The sequence below is a fragment of the Hyaena hyaena genome, unplaced genomic scaffold (genome assembly GCF_003009895.1).
Source record: "Hyaena hyaena isolate Hyena2069 unplaced genomic scaffold, ASM300989v1 scaffold_19, whole genome shotgun sequence".
NCBI lineage: Eukaryota > Metazoa > Chordata > Mammalia > Carnivora > Hyaenidae > Hyaena > Hyaena hyaena.
This window is the reverse complement of record NW_024080651.1, coordinates 6379329-6404360: the sequence shown is the minus strand read 5'-3', so window position 1 is coordinate 6404360 and position 25032 is coordinate 6379329. Positions and strand designations below refer to the sequence as shown.

The 25032-nt window shown below is 44.2% G+C and overlaps 1 gene segment (V, D, J or C); it reads right to left on the bottom strand.

Moving 5' to 3' along the window:
- Window positions 1-6651: 6651 nt before the first annotated feature.
- On the bottom strand, window positions 6652-7145 carry LOC120227879. The segment is given in 2 exon segments: window positions 6652-6984; window positions 7100-7145. Coding segments are annotated over 2 exon segments (379 nt in total).
- Window positions 7146-25032: the final 17887 nt, after the last annotated feature.

The following is a 25032-nucleotide window of genomic DNA, read 5'->3' as shown; positions in this document are numbered from 1 at the left end:
GCAGGTGCTCTGACAGGGACTTTGTTGCAGACTTTATGTGTCCGTCACCACTTAGACAACTGTTGACTTAAAAATCAATGTAGGTGATTTTATACAAAAAAAAAATCAACTCAGGAAGAATGATTTAAACTCAATGATACTGTCAATAGGAAGATTACCAGTGTGTTTTCACAGATCTGTACTTACTGTAGAGAGAATATGGATTGAAATTGTAGTTGATAAAATGGATCATAAATAATGGAAATACATGACTTTTAGTTCATGGTTGAAAGGAGTCTCTAAACTTGTTTCTGAATCATTTTATTTATTATTTCTTTTAATCATCAGTTTGTATATTAGGTCTTGTCCTGCAATAAAAGTAAGAAAGTCCAAAATGGTGCCCAAGGAAACATCATGAGAAGCCTGGTCTTTTGAACTTTAGACCAATCTCAGCGATGGAATTGCCACACACAGAGCTTCCAGGATGGACTGACTAGAAGTCAAACCCATCTCAGGGGTGCAGAAAGCAATAGTCACTGTGTCTTGTGTCAAGCATGTTCAGGATAAAAAAAAAAAAAAGTTACTCATTTGTGACTAGAAGAATGAATTTTCATTACCCAAGGCCAAATTGAGCCAGAAAATTCTTTCAAACATCCCACATATGACTCCAGGTGGGGTAGAGATAAGGGAAACTGTGTCCCTGAGGTTACAGGCCCTGTGGTCCTGGGTTGGGACAGATGTTTCAGCATAGGTGCATCCTGGCTGGAAGTGTCACTGTAGGGTTGAGGGAGTGACAGCCCAGCCCTGAAAGAACCCAGCATGTATGTCTCTTGACCCCATAGGCCTGAGCTCTGTGGGAGCAACAATGAGACTGTTGTCCCAGAATCAATATACTGATCAGCCTCAAGCACTGACTGGAGTCCAGAGATATTCAGAAGCTGAGCTGTTCACTGGGATAGAGACTCACCAAGGGATTCCTAAACATCAGCCTCCTGCCAGGGAAGCTGGTGTTCCTGGCACATCTTACCGTGGTGACAGGACCCCAGTGACACTCAATGTCACTGAGTTTCCAGCTGATGGGGATTCTACTTCCTAGATTGTGATGCTGAGGACACCTGGGTGAGTGCAGGTTGGCTTATGGTGGGACAAGAGAAGGCTGGGAATTGCAGAGTCCAGGACACTATACACTCATAGAGATGAGGGGTGTGTGTGTGTGTGTGTGTGTGTCCCAAAATGAGGCCAGGTAGACCTTTCTTCCCCTTAGGCTTCTACACTCACTGAAGGAGGGCTTTCTTTCTGAAGATTCTGCATTTAAAACTCAGTGTCTTAAACACCATTTCTGCTGGAGGAAGATTTATTAGGCAATTAGGTCACCTTTGAAAGCAGATGGGTTAACACTTCCCTGTATTCTGGTCATTCTCCCTAGAGATGGATCCTGGAGACTGGAAAATGAAGCAGGATTACTTTCAAATTTCTCTGAAATCCTGATGTGAATACACAGTTAAGACCTGAAGAGCCAGGGGGAGATACTGACCCTGAGGGACACAGGAACAGAGGGGAGAAGAGGAGGGAGGGTGTGTGTGTATGGGGGTGTTGTCAGGGAGAGTCTGTAGAGTCTGGTCCAGGTTCACATGTAGCTGGTTCAGAGAGAGGAGATTGTGTCTGTTACCAAGATTACTGTCAATATATCAACTGTGGATACATGGATATATCAGTAATGACAAGAGGTCACACTTTATGGGACACAGTGGTAACAATGACATGTCGAAGAATGTTTGCTGTGCAACAGGTTTAGTTGCATACACAGTGTTTATACCTGTTCATTGTCCAGACCCCATGATGATGTGCAGTTGGGCTGTGTTATGTCATTCACAGCTTCCTCCTGGGATGCTGTGCTGTCCCACTTTACAGGCATAATCTAGGTATTTCTGTGTCCTCTATTCAGGGATAGACCTTCCTATAGTTATGAAACCTTTGGAAGTGTGTCCATGTAAGTTTCTCAGTGAAAAGATATTGAGGCTAAGGTCTGTGGGCCCAGAGATCCTGTATCACGTCCTCCTTATCTTAGGCACTGTTAATAAAGACATCCACTCAGACTGTCATGAGCTGGAGCACAGTAATAGTCAGCCTCATCCTCAGGCTACAGCCCTGACATGAGCAAATTGCTGTATCAGTGGAGGCATCTTTCAGTCCAGACACATGACTGGGGACCCCAGGTACCATCTGCTTGTATGAATCTGAGCAGTAGGGCAGGAAAGACCAGGGAAACTCCCTGCCTTCTGCTGGTACCAGAAGGTGTTATACCAAACAAGACTCCTGGCCCAGCCTAGGGTGCAGGTAAGTCTGGCAGTTGTTCCTGGAGATGCAGAGACGGAGGGTGGCTGGATTAGCATAGGCTGGAACATGTAACCTGCAAACACAGACACTCATAGGTGATGGGGAATTGAAGCTGGAAGTTTCTTGGTCTTATGGACTGAGAATGTCTTGCTGCTCACCCAGCAAGCAGTGTGATATTGACCCTACCTGAGCAGAGAGGGAGGGGCAGAAGGAGGACAGTATTCCAGTCCATGTGGATACAGCCCCTAACCTCCACAGTTGGGTTGGGTTGTCCCAAGCTTGTCTAATTGGCTTAGGGTCTCCAGGAAATGATGGAAGTGTTTATGCAAATTTGTACCCCCTTCAGACTCTCTCAGACTCCACGTGATCACTGATTCAGGAGCTGAGGGGACCTTGGAGAGAAGAGGGAAAGGGCTGGGCCTGTTCCTAATGGAACGCAGAGGGAGTGGAGGGAGCAGCTTTGAGAAGAACCACAGGATCCTGACCAGGAAACTCCCAGGCTGCTAGGTCTCATCAGGGAGCACAGGGGCAGGTCAGCCTTTGCCCAACCGTGAGTCCACAGGGATCTCCCAGCCATGAGGGTCCTCCTGCAGGGCCCTGGGAGACGCCTTGTGCCCGGTGCTGGTACCATGTCCACCCGGGGGTTCTTCAGTGTCCTGAGGTTAATGTCCACACCTGTGTCAGCAGAGTCCAGCTGTGCCCTGTTAACTGGGAAGCACCATGTAGGGTCTGATTGAAACAACATGGATACACTGTGATGTGAGAGGCTGACAAGATAGTGGAGAACATTTGTGGTCAAGGGAAGAACAACTGAGACAGGAAAACAAAAGGTGGAGACAGAGGAGGCTGTGCTCACAGGAGATGCTCAGGACTGTGGAGCAGAAGGAACTCAGGGAGAGAAGGAGGAAGAGGATACTGTGAACTAGGGGTTCCTGTTCTGACTGACCCATCAGATGGTGCTGCCGTTTACAGCAGGTGAGCATTAGATAAGGAGATGGTTCCGTATTAGTAAAATAGTTGAAGATCTGGGAAGCAAGTAGGAACACTGAATTCCAAGTGCAGAAACTGTGGATTCTGACTGTGTGTGGCAGCAAGCAGTGACTGTGGCTGAGGCTGTGTCCACACGTGGGGAGCAGTGTGGGTGTGGACGTGTAGGAAGGACAAGTGCTGGGACAGAACCCTGGGCACCATCCCCATGTACAGATGGGTGAGAGGAGTCGTGAAGGCAGAGTCCCTCAGTCCAGCCTGTCTCTGGGCTCAGTCCCTTCATCTTTCCTGTGGCGTGTGTGTTAGTGACGCCCTATCCCCTTCTCAGGGTCCCATTAGGGATCTGTATATATTTTTGACACAACAGTGCCTGTTTTTCTTTCCATGTAGATATGTCAGGGAGGGCTGAGGACAGTGACAATGTGTTTGTTGGTGAGCTCAGGTTTCCTCATGAAGGGACATGAGTGTGAGTATCCGATCAGACTGTAGTGCCTGGAACGATGGGTATCACAAAGAAGTGGATATGGAGAAAACCCAGAACCTCTCACCCCACCTGCACACTCCAGGCCTCCAACTACAGGGAGGCAGATCCACAGGATCTCTCTCATCCTTCTAAATTCCCAGAGGAGGAACACCTCATTCTTGTCACTACCCACACCCCCACCTCCTCTTCCTGGTGTGTGTCTTGTAGAGTGGGCTGGAAGGACCCATCTGAGTCCTTGGGTCCTTATGGTAATTACAGAGGGGTGTCCTGCAATTATGATAAGACTCCAAATGCAGGTATGTCAGGTCTGTCTGCAATATTTATTAAGGAGAGGCTTAGAATCACCCCCACCAAAATATGATCTTCCACTCCTGAGGGAATGGCTTCCACCGTCTGTGGACATTGACTTCACTTTTTATTTGGAGTGCCTAGCTCAGAAACATCACAATTATTGACCACTCAGCCCATGACCCAGATCAATCAATTGCACTTTGAGACTCAGGTATGGGTTCTTTGTCTCTCGACATACAGTCTCTTTTCCTTTTCAGAGTTTCTTCCTCTTCCCTGATTCCTCTCTGGTTTCAGAGTTCTCCTTTCTCAGAAGTCCCCTGAGCACTGAGGAGACAGGGAGCCCTTCTCTCTAAGTTGTGGGTAAAATTCCTCATGTGCATTCCTAGAAGGGTTAAGCCCTAAAAGCCTTGGTCATCTGCCTCTATTTCTACCAGCTTAGAAAACAGTCCTCCACACACTGTGCTCACTGAGTCCCTTCTGGTATCTGTTCTGCAAGCACATAGACCCAATTCTGCAAGAGCCCTGACAAGTGAGGCTATGTATGGCAGAAACCTACGAGCACTAAGGACAAACCTGCAGGAAGTTCTAGGAGGGAAGGAGTGACAGCTGCAGGTGCTCGGACAGGGACCGCGTTGCAGACTTTTGGTGTCTGTTACCACTTGGACAACTGTTGACTTAAAATAAATGTGCATGATTTTAAACAAAAAAATCATCTCAGGAAGAATGATTTAAACTCAATGACACTGGCAATGGGAAGATGCAGGTACAGTCATGAGTACATTTTCACAGATCCGTGTTACTGTAGAGAGAATAAGAATTTAAATAATAGTTGAAAATGGATGAAAAAATAATAGAAAAGATATGAGTTTTAATTTTTTTTTACGTTTTTATTTTATCTTAAGAGAGAGACTGAGTGTGAGCAGGAGACAGGCAGAGAGAGAAGGAGACACAGAATCTAAAGCAGGCTCCAGGCTTTGAGCTGTCTGCACAGAGCCTGATGCAGGGCTCGAAATCATGGACTGTGAGATCATGACCAGAGCTGAAGTCAAATGCTTACCTGACTGAGCCACCAAGGTGCTACAAAGATATAATTTTTAGTTTTTGGTTGAAAACCCACAGTGTGTGCCTCATGTCCTCCCGAGCCTTGAGCTCCGTGGGAGCAACACTGAGGTTGTTGTTCCAGAATCAGTGCATTGATCAGCCTCAGGCACTAACTGGAGCCCAGAGATGCCCAGGGGTTTGGTTGCCCATGGGGACAGAGACTCCTCCTGAGCATAACTCATCCCAGAAGAACAACTGTTCTTGGCATATCCTGCCCTGGTGATAGGAACCCAGTTACACTAAATGTCACAGGATTTCCTACTCATGAGGATTCTACTACCTGGACTGTGACGCTGATGAAGGCTGGGTGAGCACAAGATGACTATAACGCTTAGGGCCACAGAAAAGTCTGGAAAGTGTGAAGTCCAGGACACTATACACTAGCTCATGTTGGACAAAGCAAGAAAGAATACCCAGTGGGAAAAGACAGTGTCTTGAACAAATGCTGTGAGGTGAGCCGGACAGCAACATGCAGAAGAATGATTGGACCACGTTCTTACACCATATACAAAAATAAATTCAAAATGGATGAAAGACCTAAGTGTAAGACAGGGAACCATCAGAATTAAAGAGAAGAACACAGACAGTAACCTGTTGACCTCAGCCATAGCAACCTCTTACTAGAACTGCAGCACACAAGGGCAGGCCTCCTCTAAATGGGCCACTTTGGCATGAAGATTATCATGAGTTAAAAAGCAGTTGAAGCCCAGCACACTCAGGAAAAGCTCTTCATGTCTCCTCAACCGACTAAAAGAACTTAGGGGGAGCACCTTCTCTGGGAAGAGAGCTGGCACCACAGACAGCTGCACGAGGGTGTGAACCAGGTGGGGCAGATGGGGCGACCCTGCAAAATCTGTTTGGTCAGAGTCCTCTGTGTCCCACTGTTTCCCAGAGGCCCTGCCCACATTTTTTACCCATCATCTACTCTTCTTCTTCTGTCTGCGAAGTGCATTTCTTTGAGTTGATTAAGGTACCCCTACCTCCTTCCACGTAGTTCAGGAAACATGGACCTCGTTTGCCTGAGTGTCTTTGGAATTTCCATGTGTGTGTGGATTCCTTATATGTACACTATTAAACTTTATTTCCTCCTATTAATCTGAGTCATGACACTGATTCTTTGTCCAGCTAAAAAGAATTTGAAATAGACAAGACACTCCTGTTTCACAACAGTAGTAAATGAGAGGAAACAAGAAGGAAATCCTGAGGTTTTTCCTTTAAAACCATTATAAGTTGTTCGTGTTCTCCAGACCATGGGGCGTGTGTGGTTGGGCTCTATTCTCTGATTTGCCTGTGCTCCTGGGACCATTGTGCTGTTTCAGGCAACAACATAATCTGTGTTTCACTCCTTCCTCCACAAGGACAGGTCTCACCATAAAGAACTCTTCCCTGCAAGAGCCTACACAGAAGCTTCTCAATAAAAGAGGCTCAGAGACAAGGTCTGTGGGGCCAGGGGATTTTGTCTCACTTCCTCCTTATCTGAGACACTGTGAATAATGATAGTTGCCCCCACTGCCAGGATATATAGCACAGTAGTAGTCATCCTCATCCTCAGGCTGCAGCCCAGAGATGAGCAGAAGCTCTGCATTGGCCAAGGCATCTTTGGACCCCAGATCCCAACTGTGTACTTGAGTCTGAGTAGTAATACAAGAGATACCAGGGAGGGCTCCCTGGCTTCTGCTGGTACCAGTATATGGAATAGCTTCCCACATTGAAGCCACTGCTCAGGGTGCAGGTGAGCCTGGCTGTTGTTCCTGGAGATGCAGAGAGGGAGGGTGGCTGAGTCGCCACAGGCTGGGACAGGGAACCTGCCAACACAGACACTTGTCACTGATGTAACCAGAAATGGGGGGAAATGTCCCAAAATACTGAGCATGGGAAGAGTCTTTGAGGCCACCCTGTGTCCTTGAGGCCAGTTCCTACCTGTGCAGTGAGACAGGAGTGTAAGGAGGAGAGGAGTCCAAGCCATGGTGACATAGACCCCAGTACCCACACTGGGCTCAGCTGCCCCAGGCCTCCTTTTCTCCTCCACCCTCTGCCACAGGAGGAGCTGTCCATGCAAATGAGGTCCATCTAGTGACTGCCCAGACCCTCCCTGAGCCCTGGGGCTTCAGCTCAGCTGAAGGACACACATGGGGACAAAGGATGTTGGCTTCACCACTGAGGAGACCCCTGGGAGGAAGCAACTGCAGATACAACACACAGGTCCTTGCTCAGAGGACCTTGCCACAGCAGAAAGGACACAGATGGTGAGTTCCTATCAGGGATCACAGAGCCCAGTCACCAGTCCCAGGCTCTGAACAGCTGTGAAGAGACCACAGGGCAGTCCCACAGCGCCCCCTCCTGGCTGATGGTGACATACCTCACTGTGTCCCACAGCCCTGGGAGCCCAGCTCATTTCTTCAGCTCTGTTTAGTCACACATCATTGAGCTGAATGGTGGATGATGTGATCCTATACTGTTGCCTGTAATGAATGTAGCATTTTTCAATCTTCAAAGAGGTCCTGGTTTAGAGGATTTGGAGGAATTTATCTCAATTAAATGGCAAATTGTCGATTCCTTGCAGAAGATACTGGGATCATGTCCCTCCTGTGGCATACCGTTGAGAATATGTCTGTCCTGTGAATGTTTTAACACTCCTGTGCATTAAAGCAATGCATTCCAGCTGCTGTCCATGAAATTGAGTATTATGTTAATCTTCTATATTTTTATGTAATTTCACTGGCTTAATAACTTACAAAGAAAAAGAAAAACAATGAATTTCTATTTGATGAAGTCCTATTTAACAAGTGCCATTTTTTTATTTTTTTATGGGTTGTCATGACAGTACCTTGTCTAAATATTTTCAGAAAAATACTAGATCCTGAAGATTATCTCCTTTTTTTTTATGTTTATAGCTTTATGTTTTGCAGTTATGTCTATAGTCCTTTTAGTGATTTTATAAACATATATAAAGTGAATTTTAAGTATGATTTATTTATTTCTATGGACGCCCAATTGTTCTCTGCCCATTTGTCCAAAAGTCCATCCTTTCTCCTCTGAAAGTCTTCTTCAAATTTGTGGAAAAACAAAATTGTTTGTCCTTCCCTCTGTGGGTCTGTTTCTGGGTTTTATGTCCTGTTACATTGGCCGATGTGCCTACCTCTATCTGTTTCGCTCTGTCTTGCTAGGACAGGAACTGAATTACACGTTCATACAATTTGGGAAGAACTGACATATTTACTATAATGAGACTTCTAATCTATGAACAGAACATATCTTTCCATTGTTTTAGATCCACTTTGATTATATTTACCAGCATTGTCCAGTTTACGACATCAGTGGCCTATAACTTGTTTTGTTAAATATGCATCTAAGTATTTCATCGAGTGGTTTTAAGGGTATTTTTCTTATTTTTACCTGTTCACTGCTAGCCTATACACATCTACAAGATCTTTCTATGTTGAACTTTATTCTAAAATGTTTCCAAAATTACTTACTACTCCTTCAATTTATATCGTTGCATTCCTAATTGTAGCTTCCTTTGTATTTTACCTGTAAGTCACTCTCTCACCTGAAATGGGACAACTGTCTCTTGTTTTCCTCATCTGTATGCCTCTCACTGTTTGTCCTGACTTCTGGTTCTGTCAGTAACATCAAGTCATCTGCCAAACAGCAGGGTTGACATTACACATGATGGCCTTGTTCCCTACTGTGGGGGCCAAAGCTTTCAGTGCTGCTCCTCCCCGTGAGTTAACTGAAGGTGTTTTATGGTTTTCTTTATCAAACTGAAGATTTACTGCTCCATAGTTTGTTCTCTGAAAACTTGTATCACTCTCATTCATATATTCATTCATTCTTGTCAATTATCACAAATAGGTTTAGAACTGTATAGGAAGTGAAAGATAATGAAATCTACCTGAGAGGGTGAGGGAGACCTTTTAATCTGTCTTTTTTAAAATTTTTAATCCTTATTTATAATTGAGAGAGAGAGACAGGCTGAGACATGAAAGACAGAGCACAATTGAGGAAGTGCAGAGAGAGAGAGGGAGACTGAATCTGAAGCAGGCTCCATGGTTCTGAGCTGTGGGCAGAGAGCCCAATGTAGAGCTCAAACTCAGTAGCCTTGAGATCATGACCTGAACTGAAGTCAGACATTTAACCAACTGATCCACTCTTGGGCTGCTCATCTGTCACTTAATAGTTTGGCTGTTACCACATGGATTTATTTCTACTTCTACTTTGGTGCCAAAGAGACAAGGCAGTAGGCCTGTTGATAGAGATACCAACCCAATCATCCAATATGAGGATAAGTGAGAGGATAATTATGATATAGAATAAATGTCATTTACTCTCTCCCTTACCCTGCTGGGTTCATCACTTCCTTATACTCACTATCCCTCTTCACTTTTGTAAAATCCTGAGTCATCATTACATTTATCACAATCCATCCCATATGAGGTCTGTCCCTGTCTGTAGTGAATAGTCAGACTTTCCTCAATGTCCCTGAAGTTAGAAAGTATGTTCCATCCAGACTCCACACTGGAAAATAAAACCTAGAACATAAGTTTTTTTTTAATGCATATTATGACCTTTTTTTTTTTTTTTACAAATAGTTTATTGTCAACTTGGATTCCATATAACACTCAGTGCTCATCCCAACAAGTGCCCTCCTCCATGCATATCTCCCCCCTCACCCCCCACACCCATCAGTCCTCAGTTTGTTCTCAGTATTCAAGAGTCTTTCATGGTTGCCTCACTCCCTCTCCCCCACTATTTCCCCCATTCTTCTCTCCCTTGGTCCTCCATTAAGTTCCTCCTAATCCTCCTATACTTGCAATCATGCGGTATTTGTCTTTCTCTGCCTGACTTATTTTGCTCAGCATAACACCCTTAAGGTCCATCCATGTTGCTACACATGGCCAGATTTCATTCTTTCTCTTTGCCATGTAGTATTCCATTGTATAGGTAAACCACATCTTCTTGATCCATTCGTCCGTTGATGGACACTTAGGCTCTTTCCATGGTTTGGCTATTGTTGAGAGTGCTGCTGTGAACATTGGGGTCCATGTGCTCCTATGCATCAACACTCTTCTATCCCTTGGGTAGATTCCTAGCATGCTATTGGTGGGTCATAGGGGAGCTCTATTGTTACTTTCCTGAGGAACCTCCACACTGTTTTCCAGAGGGGCTGCACCAGTTTGCATTCCCACCAACAGTGTATGAGGGTGCCCGTTTCTCCACATCCTCACCAGCATCTAGAGTTCTCTGATTTGCTCATTTTAACCACTCTGACTGGCGTGAGGTGGTCTCAGTGTGGTTTTAGCCGGGAGCCACACCGGCCTCTATGGATGGCAGTCACAGCAAGGAAATGGCAGTGTTTGCACAGCTACTACCATGAGAAATGAAAACTGGTATCTCCTGCTACTACTGGCTCGTGTTGTGCTGGTATTGACCAGGCCTCACAATATTCTATATCAGACCAATATTCTGAACACAGATACCTCATAAGGAAAAGCATATTCCTGCCTTTACAAGAGAGATTTTAGATGAAAGGTCTATGGATGCTTGTCAAAAGGCTCTTCCTAAGGGCCTTGCAGATCCAAGACTTAGAGGGTTAAGAACACAAGAATTACAACTGAGCCTGGCCCCTAGACAAAGAGCCTAATTTAGAGTTAAGGTACAGATAAGGGCAGAACTTAAGTTAATACTTACACCTTCTCCTCATTGGTGATGTATGGCAGTCCCTTCCCCAAGGCCTACTTTCTGCAAACACCCTCCCTTACAGGTGGCTAGGATGAGGATAGATAAGAGTAGCTAAAGCATTACCCACAAACAAAAGGCTGACACATTTAAGGCCTCCATGGTGTTCACACATTCAGCATCAAATAGGTTTCCACAAACAACTTATTAACCAACTCAGAAACATTCATTTGAGAGCCAGACAGAATGACTCTTAGCCCATCTATACACTTAACCTATGACCTAACCTTAGCGCGATTAACTTAGAACAAATATGTATCCTGTCTTTTACTAAGAATACCCTGCTAAATCTTTAGTTATAAGATTTACTTAACCTCACTATAATTGGAATAGTTCTGCAAGAATATTTCTGTAAAACCTGCTTCTGTACACTTTCCAAAGCATCTTATCACAAAGAGTTATCCATTGTAAAAATTCCTTTTTCTGATGTCATGTTATCATTTAACCTATAAATAAAGACACCAAAACTGACAGGACAGAGATGCCTGCCTGGTGATCAGAAGGAATCTCGGGGCTCTCTCATTCTCTTTCGCCAACACCGTCCATCCTTCAGGGACCCCTGGACCTGTCCGAGCCGGCGCGGCCTCCGGCAGGTTTTGATTTGTATTTCCCTGATGAGGAGGGATGCTGAGCATCATTTCATGTGTCTCTTGGCCATCTGGATGTCCTCTTTGGAGAAGTGTCTGTTCATATCTTCTGCCCATTTCTTCACTGGGTTGTTTGTTTTTCGGGTGTGGAGTTTGGTGAGTTCCTTATAGATTTTGAATATTAACCCTTTATCTGATATGTCCTTTGCAACTATCTTTTCCCATTCTGTTGGTTGCCTATTAGTTTTATGGATTGTTTCCTCTGTCGAACAGAAGCTTTTAATCTTGATGAGGTCCCAACAGTTTATTTTTGCTGATTCCCTTGCTTTTGGGGATGTGTCAAGTAAGAAATTGCTGCGGTGGAGGTCAAGGAGGTTGTTTCCTGCTTTCTCCTCTAGGGTTTTGATGGTTTCCTGTCTCATGTTCAGGTCCTTTATCAATTTTGAGTTTATTTTGGTGTATGGTGTGGAAAAATTATCTAGTTTCATTCTTCTGCATGTTGCTGTCCAGTTCTCCCAACACCATCTGTTAAAAAGGCTGTCTTTTTTCCATTGGATATTCTTTCCTGCTTTGTCAAAGATTAGTTGGCTATAGATATAGATTCTGGCAAGATGGCGGAGAAGTAGGAAGCTCCGTACTTGCACTCGCATCCATACCTCACATGGAAAAGATCTGAAGCCATCAGAAACCTTATAAAACCCGAGAGATTGGGAGAAAAAGGATGGAGAATCCACTGAGAAAGCCTTCTAACGTGAGTGCGAACTGGGGAAGATAAAATTGGGCTGGGATCAGAGACTCCAGGGTCAGAGGCAATCCCCCTCTGCGGGGAGTGAGAGGGGAAAAAGAGAGAGTCTGAAACAGAAAAACCTCCGCTTAGAGAAAAACCTCTGCTGGGGGCATAGAAAGACCGCGCGCGCCAAATACCTACATGCCAGGTCCCCTCGCGCCAACTGGTCCCGGAGGGGCTGAGCTCAAGGACTGTTTCTTTGTGCTTGCTCCTGGCTGGCTGGTTTCTAGAGTAGCGGCGTGCCTGCTGCCATTGTCCTCCTGGCTGGCTTGGGCCCCTGAAAGAGCCGCACACGGGCACTGAGCATCCACGCTCTTGGCTAGCTGGAACTCTAGAGGGAAGGCAAAGAGTTAAAAACTGGGAGATTTGCCCACAAGTTCGTGTTTCGGGTGACGAGACATAGAGGGACTTGGTTTTCCTTTCTCGAGCGGGCTATGCGCACCCGGCAGGCAAGCCCCCGCCCATGCTCGCCAGCCTGACCCAGAGAAGGAAGCAGCAATTCTGACTCCACCCCCACAGCTAGGCAGGAGGCCTGGAATTGCCCCGAGGGGATTGCCTGGGAAGTAAGTTGTGTCTAAGGCAATTTCAGCAGGGCGCGCGGACTGGGATTTGGAGACTGGGACTGGCCTGGGTTGAAGAGCACAACCAACTTTCTATGTGCCCCCAGTACGGGGAGTTTACAGGCCCAAAGAACCGAAGTTCAGCGGTTGGTTCAAGAAAGGACTGGAGGACCGTCACTCTCCTCCCCACAACCCTCAAGGCAGAAATCCCGCCTGAGGCATTGGATCACACTACGCCCATCCCTGCTTCAGAGTTTCCCTCCTCCCTTTTTTTCTTCTTTTTTTAAAATTTTTTCTTTTCTTTCTTTTTTCCCCAGAACCTGACCTGATTAACTCTGGGCACCGGCTTGCTTAAACAATCACATTTAGTCCATTCTGTAGATGTAAATTCTACACCTACCGACATTTTCATCTCTTTCTCTCAGGAGTAATTAGATTATATAGTTTCTCTGGATAACACCAGGGTCTTTCTCTCACCTATCCAACCATAGTCCACCCTTTAGCTCTTTGAAAAAAGCTTCTTATCCTTTCTGTCTGTTGATTCTATTTCCAATTTTGCCTCATCCCCGCCCTGTCTTCTCTCTCTTTCTCTATGCTCCTCAACCAGCACTGCATACACACAGCTATTTAACTGTAGCTGGGAAATCCGGTTATATGCTTTAAACCGTTCTTTGTCCATCGGTTTTCTTCTTTTTTCCTTTTCTTTTCTCCTTTTTGACCCTTTTATGTATTTTACACTCTATTATTCGCCCTCCCTCCTCTGTCTTTTCTTTTAACTTTTTCGTTTTTTCTCTCGGTTTGCATGTTAGTTGAATAACTGTGCATTTGTGTGCTCCTGCTCCCTGTGTGTTTGTCTGTCTGTTTTCTTTTCCAGGGCTACCTCAAGAAACAAGCCAGAGTACACAAGGTGGAGAGTCCCAAAAATCACTACGAGTAGGAAAATAAAATAACCAAGGTCTCAACAAGAGAGACCAAAAGATACCATTCAAAAAACACTATCTGAAAGGATAGGCCCTGGACAGTCAGAGAGTCTTCTTGGATACAGAAGCACTCATAGGTGCAGAGAGCATAACAAGTCTTTAAAACTAACAAGAGCCAGAAAGGTAACTAAAATGACGAAGCAAAAGAGCTCTCCTCCAAAGAAACTACAACAAGAAATGACAGCTAATGAACTGCTCAAAACAGATATCAGCAGCATAACTGAACAAGATTTTAGAATAATAATGGTAAAATTAATAGCTGGGCTTGAAAAAAACATAGGGGACATCAAAGAAACTATGGCTACAGACAGAATGGAAAATAAAAATAGGCATGAAGAATTAAAAAATGCGATAAATGAGATCCATAATAAATTAGAGGCCTCCAATGCACGGATTGAAGAGGCAGAAAGGAGAATAAGTGATTTAGAAGACACCATTATAGAAAAACAAGAAGCTGACAAAAAAAGAGACAAACTGATCCAGGAACAGGAAAGAAGAATTCGAGAGCTCAGCGATACGGTCAAACGCAACAATATCCGTATCATAGGAATCCCAGAAGAGGAAGAGAGAGGGAAAGGTGCTGAAGGAGTCCTGGAACAAATTATAGCAGAGAACTTCCCCGACCTGGGGAAGGAAGTAAATGTGGAAGTACAAGAGGCTCAGAGGACTCCCCTCAGACGTAACCTGAATCGATCTTCTGCACGACATATCATAGTGAAAATGGCCAAATACAAGGACAAAGAGAGAATTTTGAAAGCAGCTAGGGAGAAAAGGGCCCTAACATACAAAGGGAAACCTATCAGAGTGGTGACAGACCTATCTACTGAAACTTGGCAGGCTAGAAAGGAATGGCAGGAAATCTTCAATGTGATGAACAGTAAAAATATGCAGCCAAGAATCCTCTATCCAGCAAGCCTGTCATTCAAAATAGAAGGAGAGATAAAAACCTTTCCAAATAAACAGAAATTGAAAGAATTTGTCACCACGAAGCCAGCCCTACAAGAAATCCTGAGGGGGATGCTCTGAAGGAAAGGTTGCAAGGAACAAAGATACCAGAGACACCACCACAAACATGAACCCTACAAAAGATACAAAGACTCTAAACCCACATATTTCAATAATAACACTGAATGTAAATGGGCTGAATGCTCCAATCAAAAGACATAGGGTAGCAGAATGGATTAAAAAACAAAATCCATCAATATGCTGTCTACAAGAAACTCATTTTAGACGGGAAGATACCTTCAGATTAAAAGTAAGGGGATGGAGAAATATATATCATGCTACAGGAAATCAAAAGAAAGCCGGAGTAGCGATACTTATATCAGACAAACTGGACTTTAAATTAAAGACAATCACAAGAGATGAAGAAGGGCACTACATAATAATTACAGGGTCCATCCATCAGGAAGAACTAACAATCATAAATGTCTACGCACCGAATATGGGAGCACCTAAATATCTAAAACAATTAATCACAAACAGAAACAAGCTTATAGATAAGAATGTGCTAATAGCAGGGGACTTTAATACTCCACTTACAGCAATGGATAGGTCAACCAGACAGAAAATCACTAAAGAAATAATGGACTTGAAAGACACATTGGACCAGATGGATCTGACGGATATATTTAGAACTTTACATCCTGAGGCCAGGGAATTTACTTTCTTCTCAAGTGCGTATGGCACATTCTCCAAAATAGATCACATACTGGGACATAAAGCAGCCCTCAATAAATAGAAAAGAATTGAAATCATACCATGCACACTGTCAGATCATAGTGCTTTGAAACTTGAAATCAACCACAGGAAGAAGTCTGGAAATCCTCCAAAATCATGGAGGTTAAAGAACACCCTACTAAAGAATGAATGGGCCAATCAGGCAATTAGAGATGAAATTTAAAAATATATGGAAACAAGTGAAAATGAAAACACAACAATCCAAAATCTATGGGATGCGGCAAAGGCAGTCCTAAGAGGAAAGTACATTGCTCTCCAGGCTTATTTCAAGAGATTAGAAAAACCGCAAGTCCAAAATCTAACAGCTCACCTAAAGGAACTAGAGGCAGAGCAACAAGAATGCCCTAAACCCAGTAGAAGAAGAGAAATAGTAAAAATCAGAGCAGAAATATACAACATAGAGACCAAATTGAACAGATCAATGAAACCAAGCGTTGGTTTTTTGAAAAAATAAACAAAACTGACAAACCCCTAGCCAGACTTATCAAAAAGAAAAGAGAGCACCCAAATAGACAAAATTATGAATCAAAATGGACTTATTACAACTAACCCCTCAGAAATACAAGCAATTATCAGGGAATACTATGAAAAATTATATGCCAACAAATTGGACAACTTAGAAGAAATGGACAAATTCCTTAACACACACACACACTACCAAAGTTCACACGGGAAGAAATAGAAAATCTGAACAGACCCATAACGGGTGAAGAAATCTAATCAATGATCAAAAATCTCCCAACAAATAAGAGCCCTGGACCTGATGGCTTCCCTGCGGAATGCTACCAGACATTTAAAACAGAATTAATCCCAATTCTTCACAAGCTATTCCAGAAAATAGAAATCGAAGGAAAACTTCCAGACTCGTTTTATGAAGCCAGAATCACTCTGATTCCCAAGCCAGACAGAGATCCAGCAAAAAAAGAGAACTATAGGCCAATATCCTTGATGAATATGGATGCAAAAATCGTCAACAAGATACTTGCAAATTGAATCCAGCAGCACATAAAAAGAATCATCCACCAAGATCAAGTGGGATTCATTCCTGGATTACAGGGCTGGTTCAACATTCGCAAATCAATCAATGTGATACATCACATCAACAAAAGAAAAGATAAAAACCATATGATCCTGTCAATAGATCCAGAAAAAGCATTTGACAAAATACAGCATCCCTTCTTAATAAAGATTCTAGAGAAAGTCGGGATAGAAGGAACCTACTAAACATCATAAAAGCCATCTATGAGAAGCCCTCAGGGAACATCATCCTCAACGGGGAAAAACTGAGAGCCTTCTCCCTGAGATCAGGAACACGGCAGGGATGTCCACTCTCACCATTGTTGTTTAACATAGTGCTGGAAGTCCTAGCATCAGCCATCAGACAACAAAAGGAAATCAAAGGTATCAGAATTGGCAAAGAGGAAGTCAAACTTACACTTTTTTGTAGACGACATGATACTCTACATAGAAAACCCAGCATACTCCACCACAAGCCTACTAGAACTGATCCAAGAATTCAGCAAAGTTGCAGGGTACAAAATCAACGTACAGAAATCGGTTGCATTTTTATACACCAACAATGAAGCAACAGAAAGAGAAATCAAGAAACTGATCCCATTCACAATCGCAGAAAAAACCATAAAATACCTAGGAATAAACCTAACCAAGGATACAAGAGATCTGTATGATGAAAACTATAGAAAACTTATGAAGGAAATTGAAGAAGACACAAAGAAATGGGAAAACACTCCATGGTCATGGATTGGAAGAATAAATATAGTTAAGATGTCATTACTACCGAAAGCAATCTACACATTCAATGCAATCTCAATCAAAATTGCAGCCGCATACTTCTCAAAACTAGAACAAACTATCCTAAAATTTGTATGGAACCACCAAAGTCCCCGAATAGCCAAACTAATACTGAAAAATAAAACCAAAACGGGAGGTATCACCATCCCAGACTTTAACTTCTACTACAAAGCTGTCACCATCAAGACAGTATGGTATTGGCACAAAAACAGACACATTGACCAATGGAACAGAATTGAGAACCTAGAAGATAAGTTTTATGGCATCACCCACTATCTGTTAACAAAGCCTATGTTTTGCTTTCTTTTTTTAATTTTTTAATTTTTTAAATGTTTTGTTTATTTCTGAGAGAGAGAAAGAAACAGTGTGAGCAGCGGAAGGTCAGAGAGAGACAGAGACCCAGAATCTGAGGCAGGCTCCAGGCTCTGAGCTGTCAGCACAGAGCCCTATGTGGGGCTCAAACACACGAACCATGAGATCATGACCTAAGCTAAAGTCAGACCCTTAACCAACTAACCCATCTAGGCTCCCCGCCTATGTTTTGTTTTCTTATAGATTACAAAAATAGGATATTCGTCACTTTTTCAAATAGGCTTTCGGGGTGCCTGGGTGGCTCAGTCGGTTAAGCTTCCGACTTCGGCTCAGGTCACGATCTCACAATTTGTGGGTTCAAGCTCCGCATAGGGCTCTGTGCTGACAGCTCAGAACCTGGAGCTGCTTCCGATTCTCTCTCTCTCTCTCTCTCTGCCCCACCCCCACTCACTCTGTCTCAATAAAAAGTACACATAAAAATTTTTTAAAATATCCTTTCACATTCTTCAGTTAATTTACGATTTCCTTAATATATACATTTCACAAATGTCGGTGAAATCACAAAGCGCTACTTTGATCTCTCAAGTGAACTGGCTTCAAGTATAGCTACTCCTTGTGCACTGACCTAAGACCCTTGATCTGCAGCAGAACTCATCTACTTTTTTGAGATGTGCAGACTACTGTCCTTGAGGAAGGAGTAAAAGATGGAACATTCCCAGAGGAGAAGGTCTGACCACATTTGGAGCAGCTGCCAGCGATGCCACAAATCTGGCATGTCCAGGGTCATGTCCTCATAGAACTAGCCACGTGGACACTTGCTTCTCCCACACGGAGACTTCACGGTTTCCTGCACCTTCCCCTATAAAACTATAGGACTTCAAGAAGAATCATATCACACATGTGATCCCAGGACCATTTCCCCTGTGCCCAACCTTAGTCACCTGTGCAATGAATGTGAGGGTGAGGAGGAGAGGGGACCAGGCCATGGTGGAGGTCATCACTGATCCTGCCTTCTGTGGCCCCACAGCTGAGCAGACCTCCCCTAATATGTCCCATCCTCTTTTCATTCTCTGAGAGAAGGAGGGCCTATCCATGCAAATAAGATCCCCAGCCCTCAGACACTTCACTGCCCTGGGTCAAGTCCCTCCGCCTGAGGACATCAGGGTGGCGGGCAGGGGAGGGGCTCTGTTAAGCACGAGGGCGGTGAGATCACAGGTGTGAGTCCTGCCAGAGGGCACAGGCAGTGTCAGGGGGCAGGTCCTAACTGATCATCCTTGACTTGTCAGAAACAGGTGATGCGCGTCCCCTGGTGTCCATGTCTGGGCACAGCATTATGTGACATGGTGACCAGAGACCATCTCAGAGACTTCCTGCCTCCCAACTAACTGCTCTGTCCACTGTCCCCTTCATTCGGGCCAGCCCATGAGTCCCCCTGTGTGACCTTCCATCACCTAAGGGAGCACTTTGTCCTACTCAGTAGCCACATAATGAGTCTGCCCACAGCTCCCTTGGCTGTTGATGGGGCAGGACTGAGGTAGTGACTCTTGCACAATCACACAGATGGGGATCAGGGCCAGAGCAGTGATGGGTCCACATTGACACATGGTCAGTTCTGTGCAGGGGCTGATTTCTTTATTCTTCTCTGATTCTTCTCCGGTGTCAGAGTTCTATTTTCTCAGAAGTCCCCTCAGCACTGAGGAGACAGGGAGTCTTTTTCTCTAGGTTGTGGGGAGAAGCCCTCCTGTGCATTCCTAGAGTGGATACACACTGAACATCTTTGTCATCTGTCACTACTTCCACCTCATGAAACAACAGTTCTCCACACACTGTAGTTCACGATTCCCTCCCAGGATCTGTCCTCCTAGCACACAAACACAAGCTGCAGGAGCCTTGTGTGTGTCCCTGACTTCAGATCACAAAGGGCAAGCCTGCAGGAAGTTCTAGGAGAGAAGGAGTGACAGCTGCAGGTGCTCGGACAGGGACCTCGTTGCAGACTTCATGTGTCCATCACCACTTAGACAACTGTTAACTGAAAATGAATGTAGGGATTTTATTTTAAAAAATCAGCTCAGGAAGAAAGATTTAAAAATGTGTGTGTTTTATTTATTTCCAAGAGAGAGAAAGTGATAGCGTGAGCAAGGGAGGGTCAGAGAGAGAGGGAGACGCAGAATCTGCAGCAGCCTCCAGGCTCTGAGCTAGCTGTCAGCACAGAGCCCGACGCGAGGCTTGATCCCATGAACCGTGAGATCATGACCTGAGCCGAAGTCGGACGCTTAACCGACTGAGCCGCCCAGGCACCCCAAGAAGAAAGATTTAAGCTCAATGACACTGTCGATGGGAAGACCACCAGTGTATTCTCACAGATCTGTGCTTACTGTAAAGAGAATATGGATTGAAATGGTAGTTGATAAAATGGATCATAAATAACGGAAATACATGACTTTTAGTTCATGGTTGAAAGGGGTTTATAAACTTGTTTCTAAATTATTTGATTCATTATTGTTTTTTTTTTTTAATTATGAGTTTGTATATTAGGGCTGGTCCTGCAATAAAAGTAAGAAAGCCCAAAGTGGTGCCCAAGGAGACACTATGAGAAGCCTGTTCTTTTGAACTTTAGACCAATCTCAGCGATGGAATTACCACACATAGAGCTTCCAGGATGGACTGACTAGGAGTCAGATCCATCTAGGGGTGCAGAAAGCAACAGTCTCTGTGTCTTGTGTCCAGCATGTTCAGGATAAAAAAGATTGATCATTCAAAAAAGATTGATCATTCAGCCACGTGTGACTAGAGGAATGAATTTCCATTACCCAAGGCCAAATTGAGCCAGAAAATTCTTTCAAACATCCCACATGTGACTCCAGGTAGGGTAGAGATAAGGAGCACTGTGTCCCTGTGGTCATAGGCTCTGTGGCCCTGGGTTGGAACAGATGTTTCAGCAGAGGCCAATCCTTGCTGGAGGTGTCACTGGAGTGTATGGGGAGAGACAGCCCAGCCCTGAAAGAACCCAGAATGTGTGTCTCATGTCCCCGTGGGTCCTGAGCTCCATGGGAGAAGCAGTGAAGCTGTTGTCCCAGAATCAATGTATTGATCAGCCTCAGGCACTGACTGGAGCCTAGAGATGCTCAGAGGCTGAGCTGCCCACAGGCATAGAGACTCACCCAAGGGATTCCTAAACATCAGCCTCATCCCAGGGGAGCTGGTGTTCCTGGCACATCCTCCCCTGGTGACAGGACCCCAGTGACACTCAATATCACTGAGTTTCTAGATGATGGGGCTTCTGCTTCCTAGATTGTGATGCTGATGACACCTGCTGAGCACAGGTTGACTTACGGAGGGACAGAGAAGGTTGGGAATTTCAGAGTTCAGGACATTCATAGAGATTAGCTGTGTGTGGAGGCGGGGAGCGGGAGAGAATATGGTTGATTTGTCCTCAGGAAGCCTGTCTTTTGGAGGCCAAATATGAAGAAAAGTGTCCCCTGTCCCTCTTATGTTCTCTCTTCACTCCCTGAGTGCTGTTCCCCACACAAACCCATTCCTGGAGCTGGCTTTCTAAAGACCTCCTGTGTTCTGGACTTGAATTTGAGGAAACCCAGTGCCTGGAAGGTCACTTCCTTTGCATGAGGATGGAATTTACACAAGGAGGAGGAATTTGGTGCAGATTAGTTCTGATAGGAATTCCACTGAATCAGCAGTTTGGACCTTGTGGATGGGTCTTCTGTCCATTTTCATCCCAGCAGATATTTATCCCACAGCAATAGGATTCAGGTCTCAGGAAGCACAAGACAAGGGTGACTACACAGTCCCTTCTTCCCTCCCTTCACATCACACTCATCCCCTGCCCCCCTCCCCAGGGTCCCTGGATGCCTCCTTGGGTGTGATCATGAGAGAGCGCCTTCTTTTATTTTGGAAAAAGGCTAATGCATGAGACTTCATTGATTGGAGCAAAAGTATGTGTCTTAGGTAGTGTTCTGATGAGCTTAGAAACAAATATTCTCAAGAACAAGATAAGTTATCATGTATTGAAATATGCAGCCAATCTGTTGTTGTTTTTGTTGATGATGATGATAATGATGATGATGATGACGATGACGACTATATCTACAGTTATCTTGTGTGGAGCCTCTGTAATTCTGAAGGAGGAAAAGTAATTGCACCAATAGCTTCTATGTGCAAATACTCAAAGGCTGGATGAACTTTCATTTGTCAGAAACACAATAATATTGTTGTCATATTACAGAGATTAACTGAGGCTGGTGGGGCATGAAAACTATAATCAGAGATGAGAGTAGGAATCAAATGATGAAGGGATTTCATGGTGGTCCAATTTTTAAAATTTATTTTTTAAATTTATTTTTAAAATTTGTTTTCATTTATTTCTGAGAGAGTGAGAGAGCACATGAACAGGGGAGGGTCAGAGAGAGAGGGAGACACAGAATCTGAAACAGGCTCCAGGCTCTGAGATAGCTGTCAGCACAGAGCCCGACATGGGGCTTGAACCCACAAACCTTGAGATCATGAACTGAGTTGAAGTCGGACACTTAACCAACTGAGCCACCCAGGCGCCCCCATGGTGGTCCAATTTTTATGACCTCTCCTTGTGAGAGAGGGACCTTGGGAGTGGAAAGTACTGCAAGATTTTACTTTTCTCTGAAATCCTAACATAGAATTGCAGCTCAGGCCTGAAGAGCCATAGGGAGAGACTGAAGGCCTGAGGGAGGCAGGAGAAGAGGGGAGATGATGAGTGTGTGTAGGGGTGGTGTGAGGTGAGTATGAAGAAGTTTTGACTTACTTTTTATGAGGTAGGTGAAAGGGAAAATTGTGTCTATGAACATGGTGCTTATCAACATATTGGGTATGGATGTATCAATGGTAACACAAGAGTAACAGTTTATGGCCTGACTATCTCGTTCAGCTTGTCCAGTTGAGACAACCAGTACTGTGTGATCTTAGAAACTATCTAGGAGTCTGTGCACCCTGGGTCCTGCCACAGAGTTTCTGAAATTTTTGTCATTTCCTAAGGGACAAGAGCACTAGAAGTATGTTTGTTCTAATGAGGTGACTCTGGGAGGGCTCCTGGGTGGCTTCTGGATGGAGCTGGCCCCCAGAAAGACCAAACCTCGACCAGAGCTTGTCAATATTCACCCCCTCATGCTTGAGATAGGGGACAAATGTTGACAGTGCAGTTAATGTCGAATCATGTCTACCCAAATCCTCAATAAAATCGCAATGTACAGTGTTTGAAAAGCTTCCAGGTTGGCGAACACATCCACACATAGAACATGATGCACCTCCACTCCATGGGGACAGAAGCTCTGGTGCTCAGGACACTCACAGACCTGGTACTAAGTGTCTCTTCATTTGTTTGTTCACATGTCCCCTTCATCATATCCTTTAATGAACTCACAAAAGGAGTCAGTGTTTTCCTGAGTTCTGTGAGTTGATCTGGCAAAATTACTGGAACTTGAAGAGGGAGTCATAGGAGCCTCCAGTGTGTAGCCATGTTGAACAAACGGTATAAGTAAGCTACTGGTTGTTGTTGGCATCAAAATGGGGATCAGCCTCCTGGGACTGAGCCCTTAACTGTGGATGTGACACTATCTCTAGGAAAATACTCTAAGCGTTAAGTTCAGTTAAATTGCAGGACACTCATCATGTGTCCCAAAGAATTACTTGATGTGAAAAAACAGATAAACAGACATATAATTGATGAACATGAGTGTGTGAAATGAAGTATTCTGTGAGTATTAAAGGAGATATAACTAGAGGGAAAGACAATGATTTTTGTTGTAAAATATTTGTTCTTGTTCATTTTCTCCAGGTCCAGGGGCATGTGTAGTTCACCTCTCTTCCCTCACTTGTGGGTGCTCCTAGGACACCTGTGCTGTCTCAGACAACAGCATCATCTGTGTGTCAGTCCTTCTTACTCAAGAACAAGTCTCATCACAGAGGACTCTCTTCTACAAGAGCCTCCACAGAAACTTCTCAATGACAGAGGCTCAGAAACAAGGTCTGTGGTCGAGGAGTTTATGTCTCACTTCTCCCTTATCTGGAACACTGTGAGTAATGATAATTGCTCCCACTTCCATGATATATAGCACAGTAATAGTCAGCCTCGTCCTCAGGCTGCACTCCAGAGATGAACAGAAGCCCTGTATTGGCCGAGGTGTCCTTGGACCCAGAGAAGCGGTTAGGGACCCCAGATCCCAACTGTGTACTTGAGTCTGCGTAGTAATACAGAAGCTACCAGGGAGGCTCCCTGGCTTCTGCTGGTACCAGTATATGGAATAGCTTCCCACAGTGAAGCCACCGCTCAGGGTGCATGTGAGTCTGGTAGTTGTTCCCGGAGATGCAGAGAGGGAGGATGTCTGGATCAGCACAGGTTGGGACAGGGAACCTACAAACACAGACACTCATTGGGGATGAGGCTAGAAATGAAAAAAAAAAAAAAAAAACCGGTGGAGATACTTTGATTCCCAAGCCAGACAAAGACCCAGCAAGAAAGGAAAACTACAGGCCAATATCCTTGCTGAATATGGACGCAAAAATCTTCAACAAGATACTTGCAAATCGAATTCAACAGCACATGAAAAGAATTATCCACCAAGATCAAGTGGGATTCATTCCTGGGTTACAGGGCTGGTTCAACATTCACAAATCAATCAATGTGATAAATCACATCAACAAAAGAAATGATAAAAACCATGTGATCCTGTCAATAGATGCAGATAAAGCATTTGATAAAATACAGCATTCCTTCTCAATAGAGACTCTAGAGAAAGTCAGGATAGAAAGAACTTATTTTAACGTTATGAAAGCCATCTATGAGAAGCCCTCAGCTAACATCATCCTCAATGGGGAAAAACTGAGAGCTTTCTCCCTGAGATCAGGAACACGACAGGGATGTCAACTCTCACCATTGTTGTTTAACATAGTGCTGGAAGTCCTAGCATCAGCCATCAGACAACAAAAGGAAACCAAAGGTATCAGAATTGGCAAAGAAGAAGTCAAACTTTCACTTTTCGCAGACGACATGATACTCTACATAGAAAACCCAGTAGACTCCACCACAAGCCTACTAGAACTGAGCCAAGAATTCAGCAAAGTTGCAGGGTACAAAATCAACGTACAGAAATCGGTTGCATTTTTATACACCAACAATGAAGCAACAGAAAGAGAAATCAAGAAACTGATCCCATTCACAATTGCACAAAAAACTATAAAATACCTAGGAATAAACCTAACCAAGGATACAAGAGATCTGTATGATGAAAACTTATGAAGGAAATTGAAGAAGACACAAAGAAATGGAAAAACATTCCATGCTCATGGATTG